Below are 27,569 nucleotides of genomic sequence, written 5' to 3' on the forward strand. Positions count from 1 at the left end.
TGTAAATTACGTGTAAATTATAATAGTAACATGCACACTGTATGAAAATATTTAAAAATGTAGAAAAAACATAATAGTAATATAAATGTTGATACACGCACATGCACACACACACACACACACACACACACACACACACGCACACACACACACACACACACACACACACAGGGTTGGCCATATTCGACGGAAAGATCTGGCAAACACTGTAACTTTTGACAGAGATGTTAGATCGAGTAACGACGTTTCCCATGATTGAAAAAAAAACATCTTTCCATCGAATATGGCCAACCCTGTATTACAAAGGTATCCGCCAATGCCCCCACGGTAACGTCTCCGTCGAATCCGGTACGACGTATCGTTTATCATCGTATGGACTCAGAGCGATTTTCGATTCGGATATCGTGTACACATCGTGCAGTTTAAATCGTATACACGATTGACGACGAGTCATTTCGATCTCTTCGTTCAAACACCGCGTGTAATCGTCGAACGTTATCTTTCATGCTACGACGTTACTCTTTACGCCTTTCGCTTTTTTGGTTTCTCTCTTGCCGTCCACCCTCACCGCGTACATCTTCGCTCTGAGACCAATGAATTCGGTCATTATCACACTGTTATTTTCGTTCTTCATCAGACCGGGTACTTTTTTGTTCGCGAGAGGCATATAGTACGCGTTGTCCATCGGATAATCGCTCGTGTCGAATCTAGCGATATAATCTCGCGTTTCATACGTAGGGCACTATTTATATTTTGAGCCTAAAAATAAAAAAACAGTAATTTGTCATTGAAAATGACTTTATTGTTTTTCAAAATATTCTCCTTTATGATCTATACACTTCTGCATGCGTTCGAACCACTTGTCAAAGCATTTTTTCCATTCCGCTTCAGACACCTCCAAAACATGGTTTTTGAATGCATCAACGGCTTCTTCTGCCGACGAAAATCGTTGTCCACGCAATTTATTCTTGACGTTCGGGAACAAAAAGAAGTCATTTGGTGCCAAATCAGGACTGTACGGCGGATGACCCATTAATTTGATTTTTTGAGTGCTCAAATAGTCGGTTGTTAGACGAGATGTGTGACTGGCATTGTCTTGATGAAGAATGATCCGGCGGTGCTTGTTTGTTTTCCTTATTTCACCGAAGACTTCCGGCAAACAAATGGTTGTGTATCATTCAGAATTGACCGTTCTACGTTCCTCTAAAGGCACTGTTGCCACATGACCAGTTTTTCCGAAAAAACAGGCGACCATTTGTTTCGAAGTGCTTCGAGCGCGAACAACTTTTGTTGGATTTGGTTCATCTTGAAACACCCATACAGTCGACTGCTGTTTAGTTTCCGGCTCATACGCATAGATCCATGATTCGTCACCTTACAATCTTATACACGTCTTTTGAAGCACCGCCATTGTATTTCTTAAGCATTTGTTTGCACCAATCGACACGAGCATCTTTTTGAAATTTTGTCAGATTATGTGAGATCCAACGAGAACAAACCTTTTTCACGGCTAAATGATCATGCAATATTTTATATATGCTGGTGGAACTAATGTCTAAGGTTGTCTCAATCTCGCAGTATGTCACATGACGATCTTGCATTATTAGTTTTTGCACAGCATCAATGTTTTCTGACATAACAACTGATTTTGGATGACCTTCACGACTTTCGTCGGTGAGCGAACAGCGACCACGATTAAATTCGTTATATCAGCGTTTCACAGTGGCAAAGGATGGGGCTTTATCGCCAAAAGTAGAAGTAAGTTGATCGATGCACTCCTGTCTTGATAATCCACGTCGAAAGTCGTAATAAATCATTGCACGAAAATTTTCACGAGTTAATTCCATTTTTTCGCTGAGACGCAATTTTCAAGTAACTGTAAACAATACAAATCGCGCTCAAATAACAAAACGTTCTGAAGAAGGTTGTGGTCAAAAATATCAAACTTTGTAATGAAAACGTCAGATGGCACCTGACGACATTCAGTGTTGCCAAGGCTCAAAATATAAGTAGTGTCCCTCGTAGTCTCGTAAACGTCCTCGCACTCGACGCTGTATACAAGACTGTCCGTGTCGGTGTATACATAATTTTACATTTGTCGCAAAACAGTGGTAACATATACATGGTAACAGTGATGAAATTCGTACAAGCAGACTTTCGATATATTGAGTATATACATACCCACGTAAATCGTCTTGTTGAACTTCACCTCGAGCGTTTGCACAATTCGACGGCGATCAAATTTTCCGCAAAGATGCTACGGCTGTGGAAATTCGGTTTCGCGATCATTGTCTCCGCGCCGTACCGTTCGTCCCATTTTCTTGATAATTTTACGTCAACGTGGTTGTGCACATTCTCCATAGTTTTACCGAATACCGCATTGTTCATCAATTTATATAAATTTTTCTCGAAATTTTTAGCGCGAGTTCTTGAAATTTGTATTGAGCTCAATATAATCGCGAAGCCATGCGCGAATTGTAGTACTCGATAAATCTTTGTTACGCGAAGACCGTGACGAGTACATTGCTGCAGGTTGCGGTAGTGGATGACGTAACGCTGTTTATCGTACAGCGTCGCTAAAAGTTTAGTCTCGCGCTTGCCGGCTTATCGCGCGTCGGACAGGTCAATGTGCAGGTCGTGTAGATGTTGTGGATACTCGAGATCGACTTCGAGAATGTAACCGATAACTATTGCAATATTGCACATTTTGTAACACAGCATTGCACATTATTTGCGCTATTAAATGCGCTAGTTTATTATCCATTCTCTATTCTTACATTTTAGAAATAAAATGCATCTATAATAATATAAAAGAAATCAAAAATTCAGAAAAATATATACACAGTGCGACAAATATGTTCCCGGACACGAACACATCTCAGCAATCAGTGGCGACATCTGTGCGTTCAAATATGCATTTTGAAGGTTGAACATTTTGCTATCATCTGTCAAAGTTTCATTCATTTTGGTTGACATATAATGAAGATATGACAGTTCATGTTAAACAAGATTTTGGTCGAGGTAGAAATTTTAATATGGAACAAAGAACAGTGATTAAATTTAACGCAAAACTTGGTAAAAGTGCATCAGAAACATTCCGATCGATGCAACAAGTTTACGGCAGTCAATGTTTAGGTCGTACAGCTGTTTTTGAATGGCATAAGCGTTTTTTGGAAGGCAGAGAGACCCTTGAAGATGACAAAAAATCAGGACGGCCAATTTTGGTTCGAACACCCGAAATGATCGAAAAAGTACGTGATTTTGCAAACGATCGCAATGCATCACTAAAAATGATGGAGGAGCTTTAAATATCAGTAGAGAAACGATTCGAACCATATTACATGAAGATTTGGGTAAAACGAAGGTTTGTGCGAAGTTTGTTCCACACACATTAAGAAGCGATCAAAAATCAGCGAGAATCAATTATTCCAGAGACATCGTTGCAGCCGCAGAAAATAATCCAAACTTCCTAAAATCAATTGTTACGGTTGATGAAACATGGTGCTTTCAATATGATCCAGAAACTAAGCGTCAAAGTGCAGAATGGAAGTCAAAAAATTCACCACAAGCAAAAAAAATATGAAAAGTTCCATCAAAAATCAAGACAATGCTCATCACATTCTTTGATAGCAAAGGTATTATTCACAAAGAGTTTTCCAACTGGCCAAACAATTACTGGTGCATATTATCTCGAAGTTTTAAAGCGATTGATGGGCAGAATTCATCGTATTCGTCCCGAATATCGTGATTCAGAAGATTGGTCTTTGTTGCATGATAATGCACCGAGTCACACTTCATTGATTGTCCGTCAATGTTTGGCTCGAAATCGTGTCTCTGTGTTAAACCATCCACCGTATTCACCTGATTTGGCCCCCTGCGACTTCTCATTATTCCCAAAATTGAAATTGAAATTGAAAGGACGCTTTTTTGATGACATTCCGACCATCCAATCAGCTTCTACACAGGCACTAGAGGCAATTCCGCAAATTGAGAGAGACCTAGAACATGCATTTGAATCACTATTGAATCGCTATAACAAGTGTATTGACGCCAGAGGAGAATATTTTAAATAATAAAACCAAAAAATATGCATATTGTTGTTTCAATTATGATTTTCAGGCTGTCCGGGAACATATTTGTCTCACTGTGTATATAGTTATATATAAATAGTATATAGCGCGATTATTCAATCGTAAATATTAGTTACGATAAGACATGGATCGAGTAAAAGAATATACAGGTATACGTTGAAAATCGATCCAGCGCAAGGGGATACCGTCCCTTGTCACCAGGTCCGCCAAATCCACCACCATCGAGGAAAAAGCGAGATATTGGGAATGTCCTGATGAAAAAGCATCAAAATCACGTGTTGCTTATCATCATCAATGTCATCAAAATATAAGTCATAAGGTATCGTATTTAGAGTAACTAGTACTAATGCATTTTATTCTCTGCTAAAAAGCGAATTATGGTTAAAAAATTTTTTTTTCAGAAAGCGCTGCTAACGATGTTTGAGCCACCGATCGCATTCGAACGCTGCAAACTATTAGCTTTAGTTTTTAATAAATACGAAAACCAGTGTAATAAGATGTGAATATGCATTTTTTTGTTCGCATTATTACGTATGTGTTTTCTTTTACTTCCTTTGTCTCGTCAAGAAAAACTGTATTGAAAAAACTGTATCGAAAAAAAAAAAGGATTCTATTCTTCCTTTCTGTAACATGATTTTATGTTTCATATGCAGCGCAAATGTTTCTTAGATAGCCTCGCTATGGCAAAAGATGCTTTTCAGCGTCAGTCTTTGCTGAATTCTCGTGCGAGTCTAACTAAGAAGAGTTTAGTATAACGTGAGTGATTTTTTTCCCAAAATGTAAAAATATTGTACATTAACGCTAAATAGTACAATACTTTTACACATTTATTAAGTGACTGTGATAGTGAAAGTGATAGTGAAAGTATTAGGTGTTGGAATTAATTCGTAGCGTTTTACAAGTGATGGGAAGTACTTTCATTAATGTATTTTTTAATGCTCATGTGAAATAAATAACATTCTTTCATTAAAAACGCTACGAATTAATTCCAACACCTAATAATATTGCGATTTTTTAAAAAAATTTTGTCGATTTTTTTTCAGAATATTTTTTCAACAATGAGTAATTTACGGGATTTTATTCAAATCCGATATGAGTATCCCGTGGAAAGAGTAAGTTGTTTTTTTGTACCAAACATTTTAGTGATTTTGCGCTTCTAACGTTTTTTTTTATTTTTTTTCAGTACCTTATGGTAGATAACGAGCCGCAAGTCCGATTGCAGTTGCGAAACGAGGTGGGGGTGCAAATTATCCCTTCAGTAAGTATAACAAATAGATTTATTTTCTATTTTTTTTCTTTTTTCTTTTAAATTCATTTTGTCCATTTTTCAGGGTATACCTCGATTTTGCGTGCAAATCAGAGATTTCATAAACATTGTTGCGTGGCAAACGATACGAGGTGAGAGATAGCGGAACCAGGAGGAACAACTTGATATATGGGAGGAAAGCGACTTCTTCCTAGCCGAACTGTTCGGCCTCCGACCGTACGAGCCTGATCCGGAGCCGGAAGATTGGAATTGTAAGTATCATAAATTTATTATATATTTATTATATATTTAAATTTCTCTTCTTATATGTTGCATGCTAACGCTTTTGTTTTACAGAAACGACAGCGTCTCATTCTATATTTAAATTTTTTTAAATTTTAATTAAGATTTTTTTATTATAATAACATTTTTATGTAGCATGAAAAATATATGCAAATTGTATTACTCAGATTTCGCATCTATTTGTTCCCTTTTTATTTCTGCGCTGCTAAATTATGCGAGCATCTTCGACGGTACTGTCACGACATATTAAGCGTTCTCTTTTTAAATAAAAACGTATAATAAAATATGTTTGCATGCATGAAGATATAACGAGAGTGACAATGCGGCGGCGGCGGAAAAGATGAAACGTAAGAAAAAAACAAATTGTAGTCAGTGATGATAGTAACAGATGCGGTAAGTGTATGCAAGCCTTTATTGCATTTTTGGAGACAGAGCGGCGGCAATAAATAAGGACCGGGGTCCTTACATCAATAGCGCTGGGACCTTTTCTCCCTCCTTCCCTGCGTTACGAGCATCCCCCGCATCTACGAGTACCCCCCGCGCTCCCCTCTAGCCCCATGGTTAGAACCCGCCTTGCTTTACTATTCAATTTCATATCGTGAAAATATTTTACATTATTTACATTATTCACGATATTAAAGTACAATAAAATTTCTAATTACTAAAAGATTTAACAATAATATTCATATTTTATTTTACAAAATAATGCATTACAATTTTACATTTTAATGACCTAAATGTATACCTAATCGGCGGAAAACTGGATGACATTTCTATATTAAAATGAAAGAGAAAGCTTAAGCAAGAAGAGGGTTATTCATCTATGAAGCCGTAAAGAAAAGAATAATAATTATTGATAAATCTACGTTTTACCATATTTACGTTAACCGCACATGACTTTATTTCATTTCGCGTTACAATTTCATGAATGCGAATTGCAGTAAAAACGCAAATTTGTCGTCGACTACTTCGTTTCTTCTCTTGCTTCTTGCCTTTCTCTCTCATTTTCTACTATTAATTTCTTAATATTATTAAAGTTTAAAATTAACGAATTTTTATAATTAAATTTTATATCCTTTATTTTACAGATTTTATGTGTACGTCTCTCTGGTGTCCGAACGATATACGCGTAAAATTTTGAGCCACCCGAAACGAACGACTCGATATAACTTCCGCAACCGTAGCTCTCGAGTTCGTCCATCATATCGCCCAGAAAATTACCCATACACGGTTCGTACTCATTCGGATTACTTGTACTTAAGTATGTACACGTCAATATCGTAATATAAAACACGCTAATTTTTCTATCTAATTTTTCTAAATATTCATATAATTTTAATCACGCTAACGCAGTCGTATTTGCCACGACGTTCGTTATTGGGGAAGCCCACGATCTCCTCTTCGCGTAGCCGCCACGAAACATATATATTATCTCGTCATTGACGGGCAATATATCGATTATCTCATGCTCCGAACTCGTAAGTAAAGTCATCAGACGTTGGTAGGATTTTACGATCTCGGTATTAGGCAGATTGGTTTGATGGCAGATTGGTGGCCGAATTTTCCCCAAAATAAATTTAGATAAAGCTTAGCGACCGAGCGTAAACCAAGCGGATTCCGTGCAATGTTATTTCTGTCGAGAATGATACCCTCAGTTTTTTCGTATTCCTTCAGATATCGTACCTCGACATCGTTGTCCCCGTATTCGTTCGACCATCCGCTAGCTTCCTGTTTAATTGTAAAAATATATTTATATTCGGCGAACAATCTTTCTCGCCGTGTATTGGGATCGATCATCAATGCGTGACTTTATATTGCCAAATTTCACTCACGCTCGTCACAAGATACCCCTTCTTGATGGCTTTGCGTAATTCACAGGATACCCAGGTACTTCGAATTCACGCTCTTCGGGACGATTGTGAGTGCACGTTACCTGCGAGAATGTTTCGCAGCAGCTCCGACACAGGACGAAAAGCAACTTTTCTTTTATCTTATACGGAAATACCGAGTGAAATAGATTATGCGGTGGGAGTACTTTACACCGTACAAGACCCTCGACAGAGTCAAAATTAATATTTGGCGCTTTACCGATTAATTCGCTACACTCCTTTCCGATATAAATATCGGGGTGACCATACGGGAAAGCATCCGTTTTCAACACATACGGATACAAAGAGCAAAAAGTTTTTGCGAAAAACTTTTATGCACGAAGAAGCGATAGTTGTGCATCCTCGAACGGACATACATTATCGCATTCTAGAAAGATCTTTCTAAACGTCATGCACGAGCGACGGAGAATATCTACATCGTTACAGCAATATTTAACAATTTTGAGTTGAAAATTAAAAATACAGTTTGACCGTATCATTTTCTCGTACCATTTCGTAAACCGTTCTTCGGGCTTCATTTGATCGGGAGAATAATATCGTCCGATTCTCTCGACCCACGCGATATGTTTTTCAGTGGTCGCATAGGAAACATCGCTACCCGATAGGTCGGGTATCGGACCGATGTATATTTGATTCGCCTTTGTATTAAGTAAATGGGGAAAGACGCCTTTATCCAATGTATCCTTTAGTCCGAAAGCTTTGGGCAAATCAGATAATCGCATCGGCAAATAATAATTTACGCTATCTATAAATTTAGTGTTCCCGACCGACATCACGATAATTTTCGTCCCGTTTAAAATAACTCGCGGTTCTTTCGTAATTTCCGAGTTCGACTAAATATTTCGAAATGAATTGCGCGTCGAACGTTTTCACATTATGTACTATACAAATGATCTTTTTAAAACATTTTGTTGTTCGCGTTACGAGATTAATGAATTGTTTAACCAGATCATTTCGAAATATAAACTTGCATACTCCGCACCAACGACATCGTACCAACATATCCTTTATTGCCGCACATGTTTCATAAATTTGTTGTGCGACGCAAAGAGTTGGAACGTGAATTTGTACATTTTCGGTTCCTTCACATGTCTCGTTGCGTTTCGAAATCGTAGAACACGAACGCGACGCGATCTCTTTTGTATTTATAATTTGCTCTACCTTCGGATTCTCGCCCCTGCGTGCAGTTTCTTCCTATATCGTCGTACCACTCGTATCTTCCCTCGGATTCTCGGTAACGACTTTGCATCGAAGATCGCATCGATCGGCAAGTTTTATACACTGTTTCACATTCGTGTCTCGATTTTGACTTTATGAATCGCCCGCAATTGTTACAAATTTTTACCGTTTCGCAAACGCTTAGGCACCTAATTAGGCTCGCGTCGCGAATCGGGGATTTGCACGACAAAGTGGCGTAACGGCGTGGGCATTTTTTTCGTGCGATGACTTCTATCTTTACGATAGCTCATGTTACACGCAACGCAATATCCCCCACGAGAGCCAGCAGCTTTTACATTCAATATCGAATTATAATGACGCCTACGTTCGTAATACATTATATTTCATCTAATAGAGGGCTCACGCCCTAGAGAGGCAAGTAACGCGCAACTAACGGATTCTCGCCGCGTCCGAAAGTGCTAAAATTGTACACCATTATAGCAATATTTTCGGCAGCAAGATACCGTTGAAAACGCTCAATTTCGCGAATTCCGCATCCCTCCTCAGGAATTGTGACTCCAGCGTTCCTCGTTAGTTAGTTCTCTCGCAAATTCGGATTGTAACAAGGAACTCTGTTGTCTTATGCAGTTTCATTTTTCATGGAACTTATCCATACATAGATTTCTACGTTCGCAATGCACTACAAGGGAACGTGGAAAATCCAAATTATCCAAATTATTATAATTGCAAAATCGTGCGTTTTTCTACGTCTTCGCGCGTTAGACGATTTGACTTGCGGCTACGAACCGCAGGTGCCGCGATGTTAAAAACACATATCGAAATTTTTCGCAATATCGAATCCGCTGGCACTTTGAGCTACCGAATTTGCGAGTCCCCATATATCCTCGGAAGTTAAGGACGAAGCGATAATCCTGCCGAATCATGCGCTAGATTCGTCGAATCGAACGATATTCCTACGTAATCGCTCGGTTCGCACGAACGTATCACATACGCATAGATTTCGCGGAGATCACGCGTTTTCCAACCTGCGAACGATATTCGCGCCTTCGGATATTGGCCATATCGCAAAACTTGCCTCTCTTTCGAGAATGCCGAAATTTCTGAAACGTTGCGAGTTTTCCGCCCGTAATTCAAGGAAATTAAATTATTCGCCAACCTCGTATCGATGATGCTGCTGCTGATGGTGATGATGACACTGTTGATGCTGTTGCTGCTGATGTTGATGATGATGATGATGATGATGATGATGATGATGATGATGATGATGACGATGCTCGTTGTCAGCAGGATTCTTCTCTCTTTCGTTTATTAGTTCGGCGTCATCTCTGCCGGCACCACTACCGGTTTGTACTGAAAAATTAAGCAAATCTTATTATATATTGATACCGATAAAATAAATTATGTTAAAATATTATGTCAGATTGTGATGATTTGAAATTACGAAAATGTTTATAGTTACAATATTAATATATATCGTATATAAGTAAATATCATGCGTCTTTTGTTACACATTCGAAGAGTGACTGCGTTTAGCATATTAAAGTAACTCACCTTTAGTTGCTTTGTTTATTCGCGTAAAAATCTCCGGAATATCTATTCGATTGATTTATATTATTCGGACGGCGTATATGAAATATTTAATAAAAAATTCGAATATATTTAATAAAAAAATGAGAATACAATTACGAGAAAAATATATAAAAAATTTAGTGAAATATTATTACCTTCAACATCATGAGCATAGTATCTAGCTTCTTCTTCCTCCTCTTCCCCCTCTTTCTCTCTTTCATTCATGTCTTCTTTTCTCTTCAAAGCTTCTTGTGTCTCTTCTATCTCTGCGATATTACCGGATTCCACCACCGAAATTTTACTGCCTGTTATCCGCTTCCCCTTCCTCCTCCTCTTCCTCTTCTCTCTCCTCTATAACTTCTTCCTCCTCCTCCTCCTTCTCCTCCTCCTCCTCCTTCTCTTATTCTTCTTCATTTTCTCTAAAAAGTAACATTTCGTTATTTTTTGCATAAACTTACTGATTTTTTTGCTAACTTTTTAAAACTTATGTGCTGGAATAAGGGAGCTCCACAATATACGTATATGAGCAGAATCCTGTGATTCATCATCTAAAACACAATTATATTTTTACATTAGTATTATTATTCTTTATACAGGGAAAGTCAATAAGTTTTTAGAGAAACATAGTAAAACACATTTTTCTTTTGATCGATTCATTTTTATTTCTCAACATAATCTCTTTTCAGCTCGATACACTTGATCCAACGATTCTTCAACTTTTTCAAACCGAATAATATGATTTGTCCAACCTTTCAAAATAAGCTTCTGTTTCGGCGATGAGCTGCTCTCTGATGATAAATTTCTTTCCTCCGAACCATTTCTTCAGGTTTGGAAACAGGAAATAATCGCAGGGAGCTAAATCTGACGAATATGCTGGATGGGAAAGCAATTCGTAGCGGAATTCGTTGAATTTGGTCATCGGTGCCGGGCACGTGTGAATCCGTGCATTGTCTTGATGAAAGAGCATTTTCTTCTTCGCCAAATGGAGACGTTTTTTCTTTAAAATGTTGTTGAAACGGTGTAATAAGGCTGCCTAGTAATCGCCATTGATCATTTGCTTCGACAGAAGGTAATCAATATGAATTATACCGCGTGCATTCAAAAAAACTGTGGCCATCACCTTTCCGGCCGACTTCACGGTCTTCGCCTTCTTCGGAACTGGTTCATTTGGTGAATTGTTTGGTCCATTGTTTTGACTGTTCCTTCGTCTCGAATATGAAGTAATGGATCCATGTTTCGTCCACAGTAATGAATCGACGTAGAAATTCATCTGGATTACGTTGAAACATCTCCAAACATTGTTTTGAAATCGTCACACGGTCGCGCTTATGGTCCACAGTGAGCAAACGCGGCACCCACCTCGCCGATAGCTTTTTCATACCCAATTGTTCGTGCAAAATTGAAATCACTGTGCCATGTGATATGCCTGTGGCCTCAACAAACTCACGCACTTTCGTCGATCAGTCAAAACAATATCATGGATTTCATCGATGATTTCTGGCATAGCAACCTCAATTGGACATCCCGATCGAGGTGCATCATATGTGGATGTACGACCACGTTTAAATTCATCCAAATATATACGGTTATAAACGCTAGTGCAGATGTGCTATGAACATTATCCAACTCGGCTTTGATTTCTTTCGGCGTTAAATCTTTCATATATAGATGTCACTGCACGAAACTCGTTTTTTTCCATTTTGCAAAAAATATAAAGGTTGTTCGCTTTAATCGTCTACAGAAATGAAACCACGCGATGAATTCCGTTCAAAATTTGACAGTAATCAGCTGAAAGATTGCTGACAGACAGCTGCTATTTGTCAAAAAGTAATGTGACATGACACTACGAGTGCCTCTGACAGATTTTCTAAGAACTTATTGACTTATCATATAAAATAATGTACAGATTATGCTAAATGAACTTGAAAAGATGATTCGAGAAATGCATCGTGCCGAATAATTATCCGCAATGCTTGAAAAACGTCTGCTGGTTGATGAATTATATATTCCGACGAGAAGAAAATTTTCTCGAAAACACGTCATAGTACACGGATACGATGACCTGTGGCAGGCGGATATGGTCATGATGCGTTATACGCGATTCAACAGAGGGTATCACTACATGTTCACCGTTATACACGTGCTGAATAAGCATGGGCCGAGCCGCTCAAAGCCAAGAGCAGGAATGAAGTGACGAAGGCGATCGCAAAGATAATTCGAGATGGAAGATGTCCGAACAATTTGCATACTGACAGAGGAAAGGAATTTTACAACTCGGATGTGCAGAAGCACAACATCAACCATTATTCTACATATTCCGTAATGAAGGCCTCGGTCGTCGAACGGTTTCGTATGTTGAAGAATGTGGAAACAATTTACGCACAATGGAAATTACAAATGAATCATTCTGATTACAAATGACATTCTGTCGCGTCTCATATCAAATTACAATAAGCGCAAGTATCGAACTATTGATATGCGTTCCGTCGACGTTATCCCCGCAATCGCCGACAGGCTCTTAACCATGGTTTACAATCGCGTAAAGATTGTTCCCCGCGCGATATAAAATGGGTGATTCGGTACGTGTGAGCAAATTCAAGACAGTTTTTGGTAAAGGTTATACGCCGAATTGGAGCAGGGAGATGTTTAAAATTATCAAAGTAATCCACAAACTAATCCTGTGACGTATCTTCTGGAAGATTCTTACGGAGAACCTATTGTTGGAAGATTCTATGAATATGAATTGCATAGCGTTGCTAATTCTGTATCTCGTAGAAAAAGTGTTGCGCAAGAGGAGGAACGAAGTTTACGTGAAATGGTTGGGATTTGACAATTCATACAATTCGTGGATACATAAAGACAATGTGTTGTAAAACTTACATATTATACATGTTATACATAGCATACCTGTATATATTATACATATTTTACATGTTATATACATATTAAACATACTATACAATACAAATGTTTTATTTACATCGATAATGCTCCTATGGCAGCGTGTCGGTGGAATCTGGCACGATATACTGCTTATCGTTGTATGGACTTAGAGCGATTTTTGTTTCTGATATCGTGTATACCTCGTGCAATTTAGATCTTATACTCTTAACGCCCTTTGTTTTCTTCGTATCCTTCTTTCCTTCTACACGCAAGGTATACATTTTCGCTCTAAGTCCAACGAATTTAGTCATGATGGCACCATTGTTCTTGTCTTTCATAAGATCAAAAACTTTTTTATTCGCGAGAGGCATGCCGCGTTGTCCATCAGATAATCGCTCGTGTCGAATTTACTTATATCGCATGATATCGTAGATATCGTAGCATTTTATATGATAAATGAGGCTATCAGTATCAGTATATACATAATTTTGCATTTTTCGCGAAACAGCGTTGTATTCGTCCATGTACTCGTGGTAAAATTCATACGAACACATCTTGGATATGTTGAAGATGCACATACCACGTATATTGGTTTATCAAACTTCACCTCGAACTTACACAATTCTATCGCGATCAGATTCTCCGAAAAAACGCTACGGCTGTGGAAATTTGGTTTCGCGATTATTGCTTCAGCACCGTATCTATCTTCCTATTGTGTTAATAACTTTACGTCGACGCGATCGCATACGTTCTCCATGGTTTTGCCAAATACCGTGTTATTCATATAAGTTTGTATAAATTTTTTTCAAAATCATTTTCGGTCAAAATTTTAAATTTTGTATTTAATTTTATATAATTGCGTAGCCATGGAGATTTCGCGAATTCCAATATACGGTGAATCTTTGTGATACAGAGACCGTGAATACACTGCTGCAGGTTACAGTAATGTATGACGTAATGTTTATCGCATAATGTTGTGAGGAGCTTGTCATCGCGCTTGCCGATGGTTTCTTGCGTGTCGAACAGAATGGTAGGTCAGTGCGCATTATAAAGATGTTGCGGATATTCCGCGTCCGCCTCGAGAATATAACCTGTTGTTGTGAATCCAACGCGAGGATCATAAAATCAAAATTTTGTACGTCGTTGACTCATCGAAAATCGGCATAAGGCAATAGTTAACACCCAGCGTACAGATTGTTGACGTCATAGTACATCAAGTACGATAACGGTTTCTATAGATCGTAAGATGGTATTTGTTGTTGGTTCGCGCGTATCTGTTCGAACACTGACTCAGACCACCGCGTATACCGCGCTCGGTAAACATAACTATATCAATGTCTGTGAGCAGTTCAAATCTTACATCCGTGTGCTTTAACATGACGTCTCATCCCGACGTCTGAAGCCCGATAAGGTATAATAATACGCGGGATCGAGCTCATAATTCGCGACGCAACTGTCGCGGAAATTTTCAAAAATTTCGGCCAACAATACGTCCATTTTCAGATATAAGTCGCTATATTCACCGAGTGTCCGGATGGAGAACTACTGCCACACTGTTGAGGGCGTACGCGTAAACGTTCTCAAATACCGTGTCGTCTGTCAATGAATTGTAAAATGACTTATGAGGCGGCAAATACAGCTCCTCCAATTGTTCGACACAGTCAACGTACTCATATGGAAAGACGCCCTTTCGTGTCAAGAGATTAAAATTTTCTTCTGATAAATTGGAAAATTCGTATTACAGCATCTGTAGCTTATCTTTACTAAGAAAAGATGCCAATTTGTCCAAGTTTGAGACGAGAAATCTAAATGAATCTATAAATATATAATAATTTTACACAATTTTTTTATCAATTTTGGCTATTGACATGTTTAGAAAACGAGATATATTTTTCTTTAGTTATCGATAAAAGATCAATGCATCCTTTGTACACAGTGGCAATTTCCTTGATGACGAAATGCGCATCGCAGCCTGATAAATTATGGAAATCTCCGGGTATGCAATGCGAATCCCTATAATTTAGATTACATCCCTATAATTTAGATTACATTTAAGTGCGCGGGGCCTCTGTATCGCCCGCTTAAGTGACAGTGATCGCGTATCGCAAACGATTTCTCGCACACGTGACAATGCGTGGCGCTGTTAAATTTTTACCAATCGTCTCGCGTGAAATCTACCATGGGTACGTTAGCCGAAATTATAGACTATACACTGTACACCAAATTTCTGAATTCTTCCATAAATCATGCTATACAGTCCTTATCACGGCGAAAACGATAGTCCGACAGTGAGCTGTCGTACGAACAGTGCACGTAGTATCCAATAATAAACACGTTGTGATGATACGTGTAGCTGATTCAGGATTCCCATCCGTCTTTTCCAATGCACACTCCAGGTCAGCGTAAATGATGAACGGGACGCATTCCTTCCTGCAGTGGTTGTCGAAACTCAGTCATTTATCGTCCTCGCTCGCGCAGTCATTCAGTTTCCCACAGACTTCGTTGTAGATCTTCAATTTTTGGTGCTCAAGTTAAAGTAACGGAGGCAACTGAAAGAAAATATTATATTATATTATATATTATATTATGTATTATATCATGTATTATATATGTATTATCATATTATATATTATATATTATTATCATTATTATTATTACGTACCTATCGCAGAAATATTTCTTATTTTCTTTTTTTTCTTTTTTGGTAAGTTGTGACTAATCGAGATAGATTCTTGATAAGCGCAAAATGTCCCGCGTTTTCATCCTCCAAGAGGTTTGCTCCTCTTTCGGTCGGCGAATCGTATCGGCACAATCCCCTTTTCATTGGTGTAGACGTTGATGGAAATGTCATTCAAAGTTTCAAATGTCTTAATTTGACTCAACGTCATTGGAAATTCGATGCCTGCAAGATTTAGAACCGACGTATAATGCGGATATGAGGATTTCCATTCCACATGTTTTTGAATTGGGTGTAGAGCGGCAACAGACCATGCGAAACACGCATTGTCCGCGATTTGCACGTTGATTACCGTTTTCTGTAGCATAATTTCTCGTGAGAGTTTGATGTGACATCCCGCACGCAGAAGATTGTACTTATTCGCGTTAAATTTAGTATACGCGACAATGCCCATCCGTTATCGCGTTCCTGAAACTCTTCCAGCGATGATAAGGCTCGATGACGCGCGACATGTAAGTAGCTGTATAGGGCTGGTTCTAATTCAGCTCCTCTGAGGGAGACGCGGGGTGCGGGGGTTACTCGTTAGTGAACGGAAGGAAGACGCAAGGGGTACTCGTGGGCGCCAGGGGAAGGCATGGGGGGTACTCATAGGCACGGGGGAAAAGGCGTGGGAGTACTCCTAGGCGTGGGAGAAGAGAGGGGGAAAGCACGGTAAGGTCCCAGTGCTATCGCTGTTTACATAAACATAGGATCCCTGTCGATGGAATACATAAACATAATATGCGTGATAATGTTTCACTAGCCTTCGGTATTTTTCATCGCCGCTCCCTCCCTCCCCACTCCCAAAAATGCTTGCATACAGAGTGTGTCACCAAAATCCGGACAAATTGAATAATTTCTTTAAACAATTTTTTTTAATGAAAGTTTTAATGAAAAGTAAGTTGTTCGAGATCGGTAATTCGAAAGAAAAGCAAGAATTCTTTCAGTCGACCGACATTAATTGTCATTGAACGCATGCATGAATTGAGCTCGTGATTTCATCTCGAGCATGATCTTAATCCTCATTAAAATCATCGAATTCGTCGTTCTTTGTTCTTTTTAAAAACAATTCGTTACACGCAAACAAGCTGTCGTTACCGGCAACGGACAATCGAAAGTTCTAGAACGATTCAATTCGCGCACGCGAGCGCCGCGCTCTGACGAATACGTCACGCGCTGTCACCAATCCCACGCACGGATTTTCTGCCGCGCATGACTGTTACGTTGAACGTCGCTAGAAAAGAATTCAAAGCGCCAATCAATTCTGTACACCTAATGCCACGTAATAATTACGATTGTGGCAAAATTTTATTGGATTTTTCCCAAAAGGGAAAGCTCAGGCCGAAAGCAATAAATGCTTCGATCTCGCCGTCCTCCTTCTTACTTCCAAAAGGTTCTTAGAGTTCTTAGAGTCATAATCTCGCTTCGTAAAATCGCCGTGCTAACCGTTTAGTGAAATCGCTATAAACCGAATCTTTCGAGAAGTGCCGAGAAAAATCGCCGAGATTTTCCATCACCGCGATTCCAAACTCAATTTGGAAAAGGTGACCGCATTTAATATTCTGTTAATCTGATCTTTAATTAATTATATCTTTTGACTTTGTAACTGAATATATTAAAGAAATTCTTTTGTTAAATTACAAAGAAACTGAGTTGATTTTACTGTCATGCATCATACCAGCCGTGCGCCGAACTCTCACTCGAATTTTTCCGCGCGGTGCGCTCTCGCACATTTTTTGGTCCTTCGAGCCGGATTCTAGCCGGCATCCGCAGTGTCGAGTGCATCGCGTCCAGTGCGCGCATTATCAAGAAAATCAGAGAAAGAAGAAGTCGCAAGTGAAATCATGAGTGACGAAATAGCCGCCCTGCTGACCGCCCAGAGTGACCTCCACGGTCGCATGGCCAGGTCAGTGACCAATTTGAGAAAGATGGGGACAGCCAACATCACCCTCGACGCTGTCGAAGTCCGCTTGACGCTTCTCGACAAAATGTGGGCGGAATTTGAAAAGCAACACAAGCTTATTCGAGCGCTTTATAAGGAGGCCTTCGATCTGAGTGAGTACAATACGTCTCAATTTGCCGATTCCGCCGAAAACACGTACGTGCAGCAGCACAGTCTGCTGAACGAGTACCGGACGAAACTCATGACGAAGGAATCGAGTTCCGCTTCCAAAACAGAAGGTAATGTGTCCTCCGGAAAACCATCGCTGCCTCGCCTCAAGATTGGTTCTTTCTCGGGCGCATTCGAAGACTGGCCTACCTTCCGAGACCTCTTCCAATCCATTGTCGGCAGCAATTCATCACTCTCAGCAATCGAGAAATTTCATTACCTGAAAACTTGTCTAGAGGGTCCTGCTAAGGAACTGATTCAACCATTAGCAATGACCGAAGACAACTATCCACGCGCATGGGAGCTGCTGAGCGAGCAGTACGAAAATAAGAGAGAGTTATCTCGCTCCAATTTCTCCAAGTTTACCGCCGTGGCTAAGATGAAGAACGAAAGTGCGGAGGAACTCAACCGCGTCTTCAACGCCTTGACCAGGGTAGTCAACGGCCAGGAGAGCATTGATAGGCCTATCGACTCTCATGGCTTCGATCTACTAACTCATCTTGCCGTCGAGCTCTTCGATCCAAGAACTCGCCTGGAGTGGGAGTCACACTCAAGCGCCTCGAGCGACATGCCCACTCTTAAAGAGCTAATGAACTTCATGAACCAAAGAGCACGTACTCTCACAGCCGCCAAACCAAAATCGCTCAAGGTCTCCGACAACCCGTCGCGATCTGCCAAGTCGCATCACGTCAAGAAATACACCGAATCTTCACAATGCGTCCTATGCAAGGGTAAACACAACGTGATGGTGTGTGAAGAATTCAAGAAAAAATCCGCGGTCGACCGCAAGGCCGTCGCCGAAACTCACAAGCTGTGCTTCAACTGTCTCGGTTCTCATGCTTTCGCGAAGTGCCATTCGACGAGGACGTGTGCTACGTGCAAGTCTCGTCACCACTCAATGTTACACGACGCGTACGCTTCATCGAAACCTCAAGAGGTCAGCTCACTGTCGGCAGTGCGCCGCGACAACGACCACAAGGCTATTTTGCTCGCAACTGCGCGAGTTTCCGTCGCTGATCGTCACGGCAATCAGCATACCACACGCGTGCTCATCGACCAAGGTTCGGAAATTTCTCTAATTTCTGAGGCTCTGGTCCAACGCCTACGTTTGCCACGATCTCGATCCTCAATCGAGGTCATCGGCATCAGCGGCAAAAGCTCCGGGCCCAGCCGGGGAAAGGTGACTCTCAAGGTGACCTCGTTAACAACAAGGACCGACTTCACCGTCGGAGCCTTTGTTCTGCCACGTCTGTCGCTTTATCAAGGCTCTCACGCAAGGATCAGAACGGAGTGGCCACATCTAAAGGGGCTCCAATTGGCTGATCCCTACTACACAGCAAACGACGCTATTGAGCTGCTTTTTGGAGCGGAAGTATGCTCAATCATTCTCCAGGATAGTCTCCGCAAGGGAGGCCCCCAAGCGCCTATCGCTCAAAAGACGCTGCTCGGCTGGATCTTGTCGGGAGGTTGCGACCAAGTAACCAACTCAGCACAACGCCACTCGCTTCAGTGCACAGCAGATCACGAGCTGGCCGACCTTGTGCACCGCTTCTGGGAGCAGGAACGAGAAGTGCCTGCTCCCGTCGCTCTCACGCCAAAGGAGCAGCAATGCGAGGACATCTTCGCGCTGCAGCACCAACGCACTGCCGAAGGAAGATACGTAGTGCGACTACCTTTTGCATCTCCGCCGACGACGCTAGCTGAGACGCGAAGACCTGCGCAACGACTCTTAGTCGCCATGGAGCGACGCTGCGAAAGAGACGCACGATTCGGCGATCTCTACCGAGCCTTCCTGAAGGACTATGAGGACCAAGGTCACATGGAATTGGCGCCAGAACCTCCGAATTCCAATGAAGATCGGTGCTACCTTCCACATCACGGCGTCCTTCGTGAATCCAGCATCACGACCAAACTGAGGGTCGTCTTTAACGGATCGCAGCGTACGAGGTCAGGTGAGTCACTTAACAATCATCTGCTGGTGGAGGCTAACCTGCTGCCACCCCTCGCGAACGTACTTCTGCGGTGGCGGTGGCACCGATACGCGCTGGTGGCCGACATCGAGAAGATGTATCGGCAGATTCTTGTTCCCCCCCCCCTACGATAAGAGGTATCAGTGCATACTTTGGCGCCACAGCATCGACGAACCGATACGCGAGTTCACCCTAAAAACGGTCACTTACGGTCTCGCTTGCGCGCCATTTCTCGCCATTCGCACGCTGCGTCAACTCGCCGATGACGACGGACCGCGTTTTCCTCGAGGCGCGAGTGCTTTACAACACGACTGCTACGTCGACGACGTCGTAACCGGAGCGCACGAGAAAGACGACGCTATCGCGTTCCAAGTCGAGCTCCGCAACCTCTGCATGGCGGGCGGATTCTCTCTCCGAAAGTGGGCCGCCAACTGTCAGGAACTTCTTCGCAACATTCCGCCTGAGTTCTGCCTCACCAAAGACTCGCGGTCGTGGGAACAAGAGAACCACTCAACGCTGGGATTGCGCTGGTATCCAACCAGGGACGAATTCGCCTTCTCCTCGCACCGTCGTCGCGTTCACCAAGAGAAGTCTGCTGTCAGAGACCGCTCGACTCTTCGACCCGCTCGGATGGCTGGCCCCAGTAACCATTCGAGCTAAAATTCTGATTCAGTCGGCCTGGCTGCAACAGCTAGAGTGGGACACACCATTGCCGTCAACCATCTCTGAAAAGTGGAAGCGACTCTGGGAAGAACTTCCACTGCTTGAGAAGCTCAGAGTCGGCCGCTGGCTCGGCACCGGCGACACGAGCTCTCAACTCGAATTGCACGGCTTCGCAGACGCGTCCGAAAGAGGTTACGCCGCCGTGGTATACCTCCGCATCACCACAAACAAGCAAACAAAGACTCTATTATTGACAGCCAAAAGCAAGGTCGCGCCGATGAAACTGGTCTCGCTCCCGCGACTCGAACTCTGCGCCGCCGCCTTGCTTTCAAGTGTACTCGTGCACGCGCGCTCCGTGCTAAACCTAGCAACAACGCCAGTGATCTTGTGGTCAGACTCCAAGGTCACACTATACTGGATTCGAGGTCACGCCTCCCGCTGGAAAACATATGTGGCCAACAGAGTGTCACAAATCCAGCAGCAACTTCCAGAGGCTCAATGGCGTCACGTCCCGGGCAAGGACAATCCCGCCGACTGTGCCTCCCGGGGACTAACACCACGCGAGCTCCTCAGCCATCCCTTGTGGTGGAAGGGTCCCGCATGGTTGTGCGGAAATCCGACGCAATGGCCAAGCATCAATCTGGAGCCCATCCAGGACGTACCGGAGCAACGGGCCACAACACTCGCAGCAGTCGTCAGGAGCAACCACGAGCCGGAAGAACTGCTCAGATTCTCGTCGCTTCACCAGTTGCTCAGAGTGACTTCCTGGTACTTGCGTTGGCGTCACCGCAGTCTCTCAGTCGGATCCGTGGAGAATGAGCTCCAAGGGTCAGCGCTTTTCCCAGCCGAACTCGACGCAGCACTCCTTCAATGGATTCGCTTAGTGCAGTCACGTCATTATCCGGAGGAGATGATTGCGCTCGAAAACAAACGCGATCTTGCCAGATCCAGCCATCTGCGAACCCTCAGCCCGTACATAGACGAAAACGGAGTTCTGCGAGTTGGAGGGCGCCTCAAGCACGCAGCGCTGTCGTTCGACGAGCGACATCCGATCATCGTGCCTCCAAGGTCATGGCTCACTCGCCTGCTAGTGGAAGCCTACCATCGTCGTACTCTCCACGGAGGAGTTCAGATGACCCTGGGATTGCTTCGCCTCCGCTTCTGGATTCCACAAGGTCGAGCAGTGGTCAAGCGATGGCTGCACCAGTGCGTAACCTGCACTCGGTGGAGGGCTGTCACTCCGCAACCAAAAATGGGGAACCTTCCTCCAGGGAGAGTGACGCCGGCACGACCATTTCTTCACGTGGGCATCGACTACGCCGGGCCTATCTTCATCAGGACGAGCAAAGGGCGTGGGCACAGCGCTCACAAAGCGTTCATCGCCGTATTTATTTGTTTTAGCTCCAAGGCCGTTCATCTCGAGGCTGTTTCAGCTTACACCACCGACGCCTTCCTGGCTGCTCTCCGTCGATTCACATCTCGCCGAGGACTGTGTTCGGACATATACTCTGATTGCGGCACCAATTTTTTGGGCGCCGACCGGCAACTTCGAGAGATGCTTCGAGCCTCCTCGGCAGAAGGACGAAAGATCGCACACGTAGCTACATCGGAGGGGATCCATTGGCATTTCAATCCTCCTTCGGCACCTCATTTTGGTGGACTCTGGGAGGCGGCCGTGAAATCGGCTAAGTATCACCTGCGCCGAACCATCGGCGAAACCAGGCTCACTTTCGAGGAAATGAGCACCCTGCTCGCACAAGTGGAGGCATGCCTGAACTCAAGGCCCATGTATGCACTCTCAGACGACTCCGACGACCTCACGGCTCTGACACCAGGTCACCTGCTCATCGGGGCACCACTGCTGGCCATTCCTGAGCCGTCCTTATCGGACGAACAGGAGAATTTGCTTTCCAGGTGGCAACTTATTCAGCGAATGCGAGACCACTTCTGGCAGAGATGGTCACGCGAGTACTTACACACTCTGGCTACCAGACCGAAATGGACCAAGGACGCTTTGCCACCACGCCTTGGATCGCTATGCATCATTCGCTCCGAGCTCTCGCCGCCAAATAAGTGGCCTCTGGCGCGAATCACGCAGCTACATCCTGGAGACGACGGCGTAGTGCGGGTGGTCACAGTCAAAACCGCCTCATCCGAATTAACTCGTCCTTTTCAAATTAGTCAAATTAGTTTTATTGCCACAAGAAGCTAACGCGTTTATCTCGCACGCTAATGCGACAAATGTAAAGAAGAGCTTGAATTGATCGCGCGTATTTTCGTGAATCATTCTTTCAATGTTATTTGTCATATAACTCTCGTTTACGGTTCAAGTTCTTCCACGAATTCATTGTATTGTATCGCTTGTTGTGTTTTCGCGTTTACGGTTTTTTTTGTAATCTCTATACGTAACCTTATACACATATCGTCACGGAGATGACGAGGCGGGCGGGATGTTCGAGATCGGTAATTCGAAAGAAAAGCAAGAATTCTTTCAGTCGACCGACATTAATTGTCATTGAACGCATGCATAAATTGAGCTCGTGATTTCATCTCGAGCATGATCTTAATCCTCATTAAAATCATCGAATTCGTCGTTCTTTGTTCTTTTTAAAAACAATTCGTTACACGCAAACAAGCTGTCGTTACCGGCAACGGACAATCGAAAGTTCTAGAACGATTCAATTCGCGCACGCGAGCGCCGCGCTCTGACGAATATGTCACGCGCTGTCACCAATCCCACACACGGATTTTCTGCCGCGCATGACTGTTACGTTGAACGTCGCTAGAAAAGAATTCAAAGCGCCAATCAATTCTGTACACCTAATGCCACGTAATAATTACGATTGTGGCAAAATTTTATTGGATTTTTCCCAAAAGGGAAAGCTCAGGCCGAAAGCAATAAATGCTTCGATCTCGCCGTCCTCCTTCTTACTTCCAAAAGGTTCTTAGAGTTCTTAGAGTCATAATCTCGCTTCGTAAAATCGCCGTGCTAACCGTTTAGTGAAATCGCTATAAACCGAATCTTTCGAGAAGTGCCGAGAAAAATCGCCGAGATTTTCCATCACCGCGATTCCAAACTCAATTTGGAAAAGGTGACCGCATTTAATATTCTGTTAATCTTTAATTAATTATATCTTTTGACTTTGTAACTGAATATATTAAAGAAATTCTTTTGTTAAATTACAAAGAAACTGAGTTGATTTTACTGTCGTGCATCATACCAGCCGTGCGCCGAACTCTCACTCGAATTTTTCCGCGCGGTGCGCTCTCGCACATAAATTTTTAATGAAAAATTAAATATTACAAAAAAACCTTTTACATGCCACTTGGGGGATCTCTGTACAACACAATTATTCCATATATCCCCTATTAACTTGAATGACGGCCTCTAGTCTCGGTCTGCAGCGTATGCACACTGTAATGTAGCACTGTCCATGCCGACGAATGCTGTCTTAATAGTGGTCCTTAATGGAATGATGATACTTGTTTGTGACCCTTTTAACGCTCCATAGTAGTCCAAGAGATTTCAACGCATTATTGGCTCACTTACACTAACAATAATATAATCAATGCTAATTTTCGCAACGATTGCTCAGACTCATTCGAAATCAACGCTTGAGCCTTTTCAACGACTGCAGGGGAGTAGTAATATTAGGCGGGTTCTAACCAATGGGGCTAGAGGGGAGCGCGGGGCGCGGGGAATACTCGTAACGCGGGGAAGGAGGGGGAAAAGGTTCCGGCGCTATTGATGTTACGTAAACATAGGACCCCGGTCCTTATTTTTGTCATCATCCGCCGCTCTCTTTCCAAAAATGCATCGACAATAAAGGCTTGTATACACTTACCGCATACTACCATCTCTCTTTCGCTTATGTTTCATCTTTTCCGCCTCCGCCGCATTGTCACTCTAGTTATATCTTCTTGCACGCAAACATATTTTATCATACGTTTTTATTTAAAAAGAGAACGCTTAATACGATCGTGACAATACCGTCGAGCGCGAAGATGCTCGCGTAATTTAGCAGCGCGGAAATAAAAAGGAAACAAATAGATGCGAAATCCGAGTAATATAATTTACACATATTTTTTCACATAAAAATTTTATTATAATAAAAAATTTTAATTAAAACAAAATTTTTTAAACAAAAAATAAAAAAAATTTTATTATAATAAAAAAATGAAAATTAAAAAATTTTTAAATATATGGTGAGACGCCATCGTTTCTGTAAAACAAAAGCGTTACATTAGCATGCAACATATAAGAAGAGAAATTCGCATATAATATTATATAAATTTATGATACTTACAATTCCAATCTTCTGGCTCCGGATCGGGTTCGTCCGGTCGGAGGCCGAACAATTCGGCTAGGAAGAAGTCACTTTCCTCCCACATATCAATTTGTTCCTCCCGGTCCTACTGTCTGTCAGTCTCGTACCATTCGTAACTATATTTATAAATCCTCTTATTTGGACGTAAAAACGAGATACACTCTGAAAAATGGACAAAATGAATTTAAAAGAAGTATTATAAAAAAAATGAATTATAAAATAAATCTATTTATTATACTTACTGAGGGGATAATTTGCATCTCCACCTCGTTTCACAACTGTACAAGCCGGACTTGCGGCTCGTTATCGACCATAAGGTAATGAAAAAAAGCAAAGTAAAAAGACGTTAGAAACGCAAAATCACTAAAATATTTGATACAAAAAAAAACTTACTCCTTCAACGGGATACTCGTATCGAATTCTAATCAAATCCTGTAAATTACTCATCATTGTTGTTATGAAAAATATTCTGAAAAAAAAGTCGACGAAATTTTTTTTTAAAAATCGCAATATTATCACTTTCACTATTACAATCACTTAATAAACGTGTAAGTATTCTACTATTTAACGTTAATGGTAAAATACTTTTGCACTTTAGGAAAAAAATCACTCACGTTATATATTAAACTCTTCTGTTAGACTCGCACGCGGATTCAGCAAAGACTGACGTTGAGAAGCATCCTTTGCCATAGCGAACCTATCTAGGAAAAATTTACGCTGCATATGAAACACTTAAAATCATGTTTCAGAAAGAATGGAAAAATCAATAGAGTACAAGTTTCTTTTTTACACAGTTTTCTCAATACAGTTTTTCCTGGCGAGACAAAGGATGGGAAGTAAAAGACAATACATATATAATAATTTTTTATTCACATCTTATTACATCGGTTTTCGTACTTATTAAAAACTAAAGCTAATAGTTCGCAATCGACGAACTGATGTCCATTGAAGATGTCGCTATCATGTATAATGTTCTCAGATGCGATTGGAGAATCGCGTATACTTGGTATCTACCGTATCGACGAGTCGAGCTAATCGTTCGAACATTACATCGATACACCCATTAAAGTCAAACACTGACGGTTAGCGGTCCAACACTTATAAAATTATCCTTGTATTCATTTCGAAACATCTTGTAAATATTCCCTCGCTATTCGTAGAGGCTCTTCCACGTTTCGAGAGACAGCGATAGTTCGTGTCCGCGATGATCTCCAAGGGCGACTTCCACGTAATTCGGTGGGCCAACGTTGATTCCAATTTCCAAAAATTTGTAGCCCGTATTCGTCAGATCGTAACGTCTGCTCAGTAAACGCATCGCACGATGCTCCGTATTGTGTACACAATGTTAAAAAACGTTACTTTTGTGTATAGAACGTTGAAACTTACATGTTATATTCCTTCTTCACATCGTATGATACACTGCTCTCTTTAGCGAAGCTAACTCTTTACATTTTTTCAGCCGTTCGTACAAGCGGGTACCGCAAGACTGATTGCATCCGCGTAAATTGTGACGTAATACTTTTGGAATCGATTAGAGAAGGCAGGTCCTCCCCCTCTTTCCAAGAATTTCGAACATGTTGAATCGCGACATGTTTTATCAAGTCTTTCTACGTATTTTCTTTGTACTACGATTTTATACATACGTTTATACGTACATACGCTTATACATACGTACGTTTATACATACATACGTTTATACATATGTATTGTAACGTGACGTCTTCCGTCCGTCACAAGGGCCGCATGGCCTAACCGAATAGTGCAGTATAGCGTCCTGAGTCCTCTCACATTTTGGGGGGGCGGACGCACCTGCGCTTCTTCCGCGTCGTCATTCGCGTATCTTACGCGGTCCGCGCTGCCGTTTTTTTTTACTTCCGTTTCGGTGTATTCCCGTACCGAGGGTTACAGAGGCCGGAGACTCCCGCGACCTTGGCGGAGTGACGCAATCTCACCGGGAAGAAGAGAAGAAAGTACGACAAGGATTGAGAGTCCAGAGGCGACCGCTGAGGACAGACCCGCCGGGAGGCACGATACCTGGCCCCGGGTTGCACGCAGGTGATATCTTTCCCGCATTCGTTACGTTTTTTTATTGTCGCAAAGCACCTTTTACCGCACCCTCTTCCAGGCGTAAAGCGGATAGAGAGTCAGCACGACCTAACGGGGAAGGCCACAAGGCCTTCTGCGCTACAAGGACGGCGAGAGCCCCAGATAGGCGCCTCGAGGCCACGAGGCGGCCTGAGAAAGATTACCGTGATCTCTCGAATTTCGCGCGCCAGGACACATGCGATAGACATGACGCGATTTCCGCGAGTAGCGGAAAGCCGCGGGGCCACACGCCAAGCAGGCGATAAGGCCCCCTCGCGGGGATAACGAGCCCTGCGTGCGCCCGGGAGGATTAGCGGCCAGCACTTGAGCTGTGGCCCGCTCGAAGAGAGGACGCAGGACGCCAACCGATTGAGAGCTTTCCGAGGTCAGCTAGGAGCACCTGCGAGGGAACCGGTGAGACGAACGTCACCTCTGTACAGTCGCCGGGTTCCGCGTCCGGGAGGCGTAGCTATCGGATTTTTATCGGATATAATAGTGAGTGCACGTGGTTTGATCGTGTATTAGAGTTTCGCGGGA

The 27,569-nt window shown here is 42.4% G+C and overlaps 1 protein-coding gene and 1 long non-coding RNA gene across 2 annotated transcripts; one reads left to right on the top strand and one right to left on the bottom strand.

The window, feature by feature from the left end:
- Window positions 1-780: 780 nt before the first annotated feature.
- Window positions 781-15,598, bottom strand: LOC147909687 (uncharacterized). Its single transcript, XR_015545100.1, has 2 exons — window positions 10,433-15,598; window positions 781-10,058 (listed from the first exon to the last, which is right to left on the bottom strand). It is a non-coding gene; the product is annotated as an uncharacterized LOC147909687 (long non-coding RNA).
- Window positions 15,599-17,720: 2,122 nt separating this feature from the next.
- On the top strand, window positions 17,721-22,831 carry LOC147909688 (uncharacterized). The gene is made up of 3 exons (XM_087406149.1): window positions 17,721-19,938; window positions 20,499-21,825; window positions 22,021-22,831. The coding sequence occupies exons 1-3, from the start codon at window positions 17,721-17,723 to the stop codon at window positions 22,829-22,831; spliced, it is 4,356 nt and encodes a 1,451-aa protein (XP_087262275.1).
- Window positions 22,832-27,569: the final 4,738 nt, after the last annotated feature.

This window comes from Acromyrmex echinatior, chromosome 5 (genome assembly GCF_024713525.1).
Source record: "Acromyrmex echinatior isolate Ae372 chromosome 5, ASM2471352v2, whole genome shotgun sequence".
NCBI classification, from domain to species: Eukaryota; Metazoa; Arthropoda; class Insecta; order Hymenoptera; family Formicidae; genus Acromyrmex; species Acromyrmex echinatior.

Excerpts from the sequence above, each read along its gene's own strand:
- LOC147909688 (XM_087406149.1), top strand. The coding sequence starts at position 17,721 with ATGAGTGACGAAATAGCCGCCCTGCTGACCGCCCAGAGTGACCTCCAC. Across the intron at positions 19,939-20,498 it reads ATCGCAGCGTACGAGGTCAG|GGACGAATTCGCCTTCTCCT; the intron begins GTGAGTCACTTA and ends GTATCCAACCAG. Across the intron at positions 21,826-22,020 it reads GTCAAGCGATGGCTGCACCA|CTCCAAGGCCGTTCATCTCG; the intron begins GTGCGTAACCTG and ends TATTTGTTTTAG.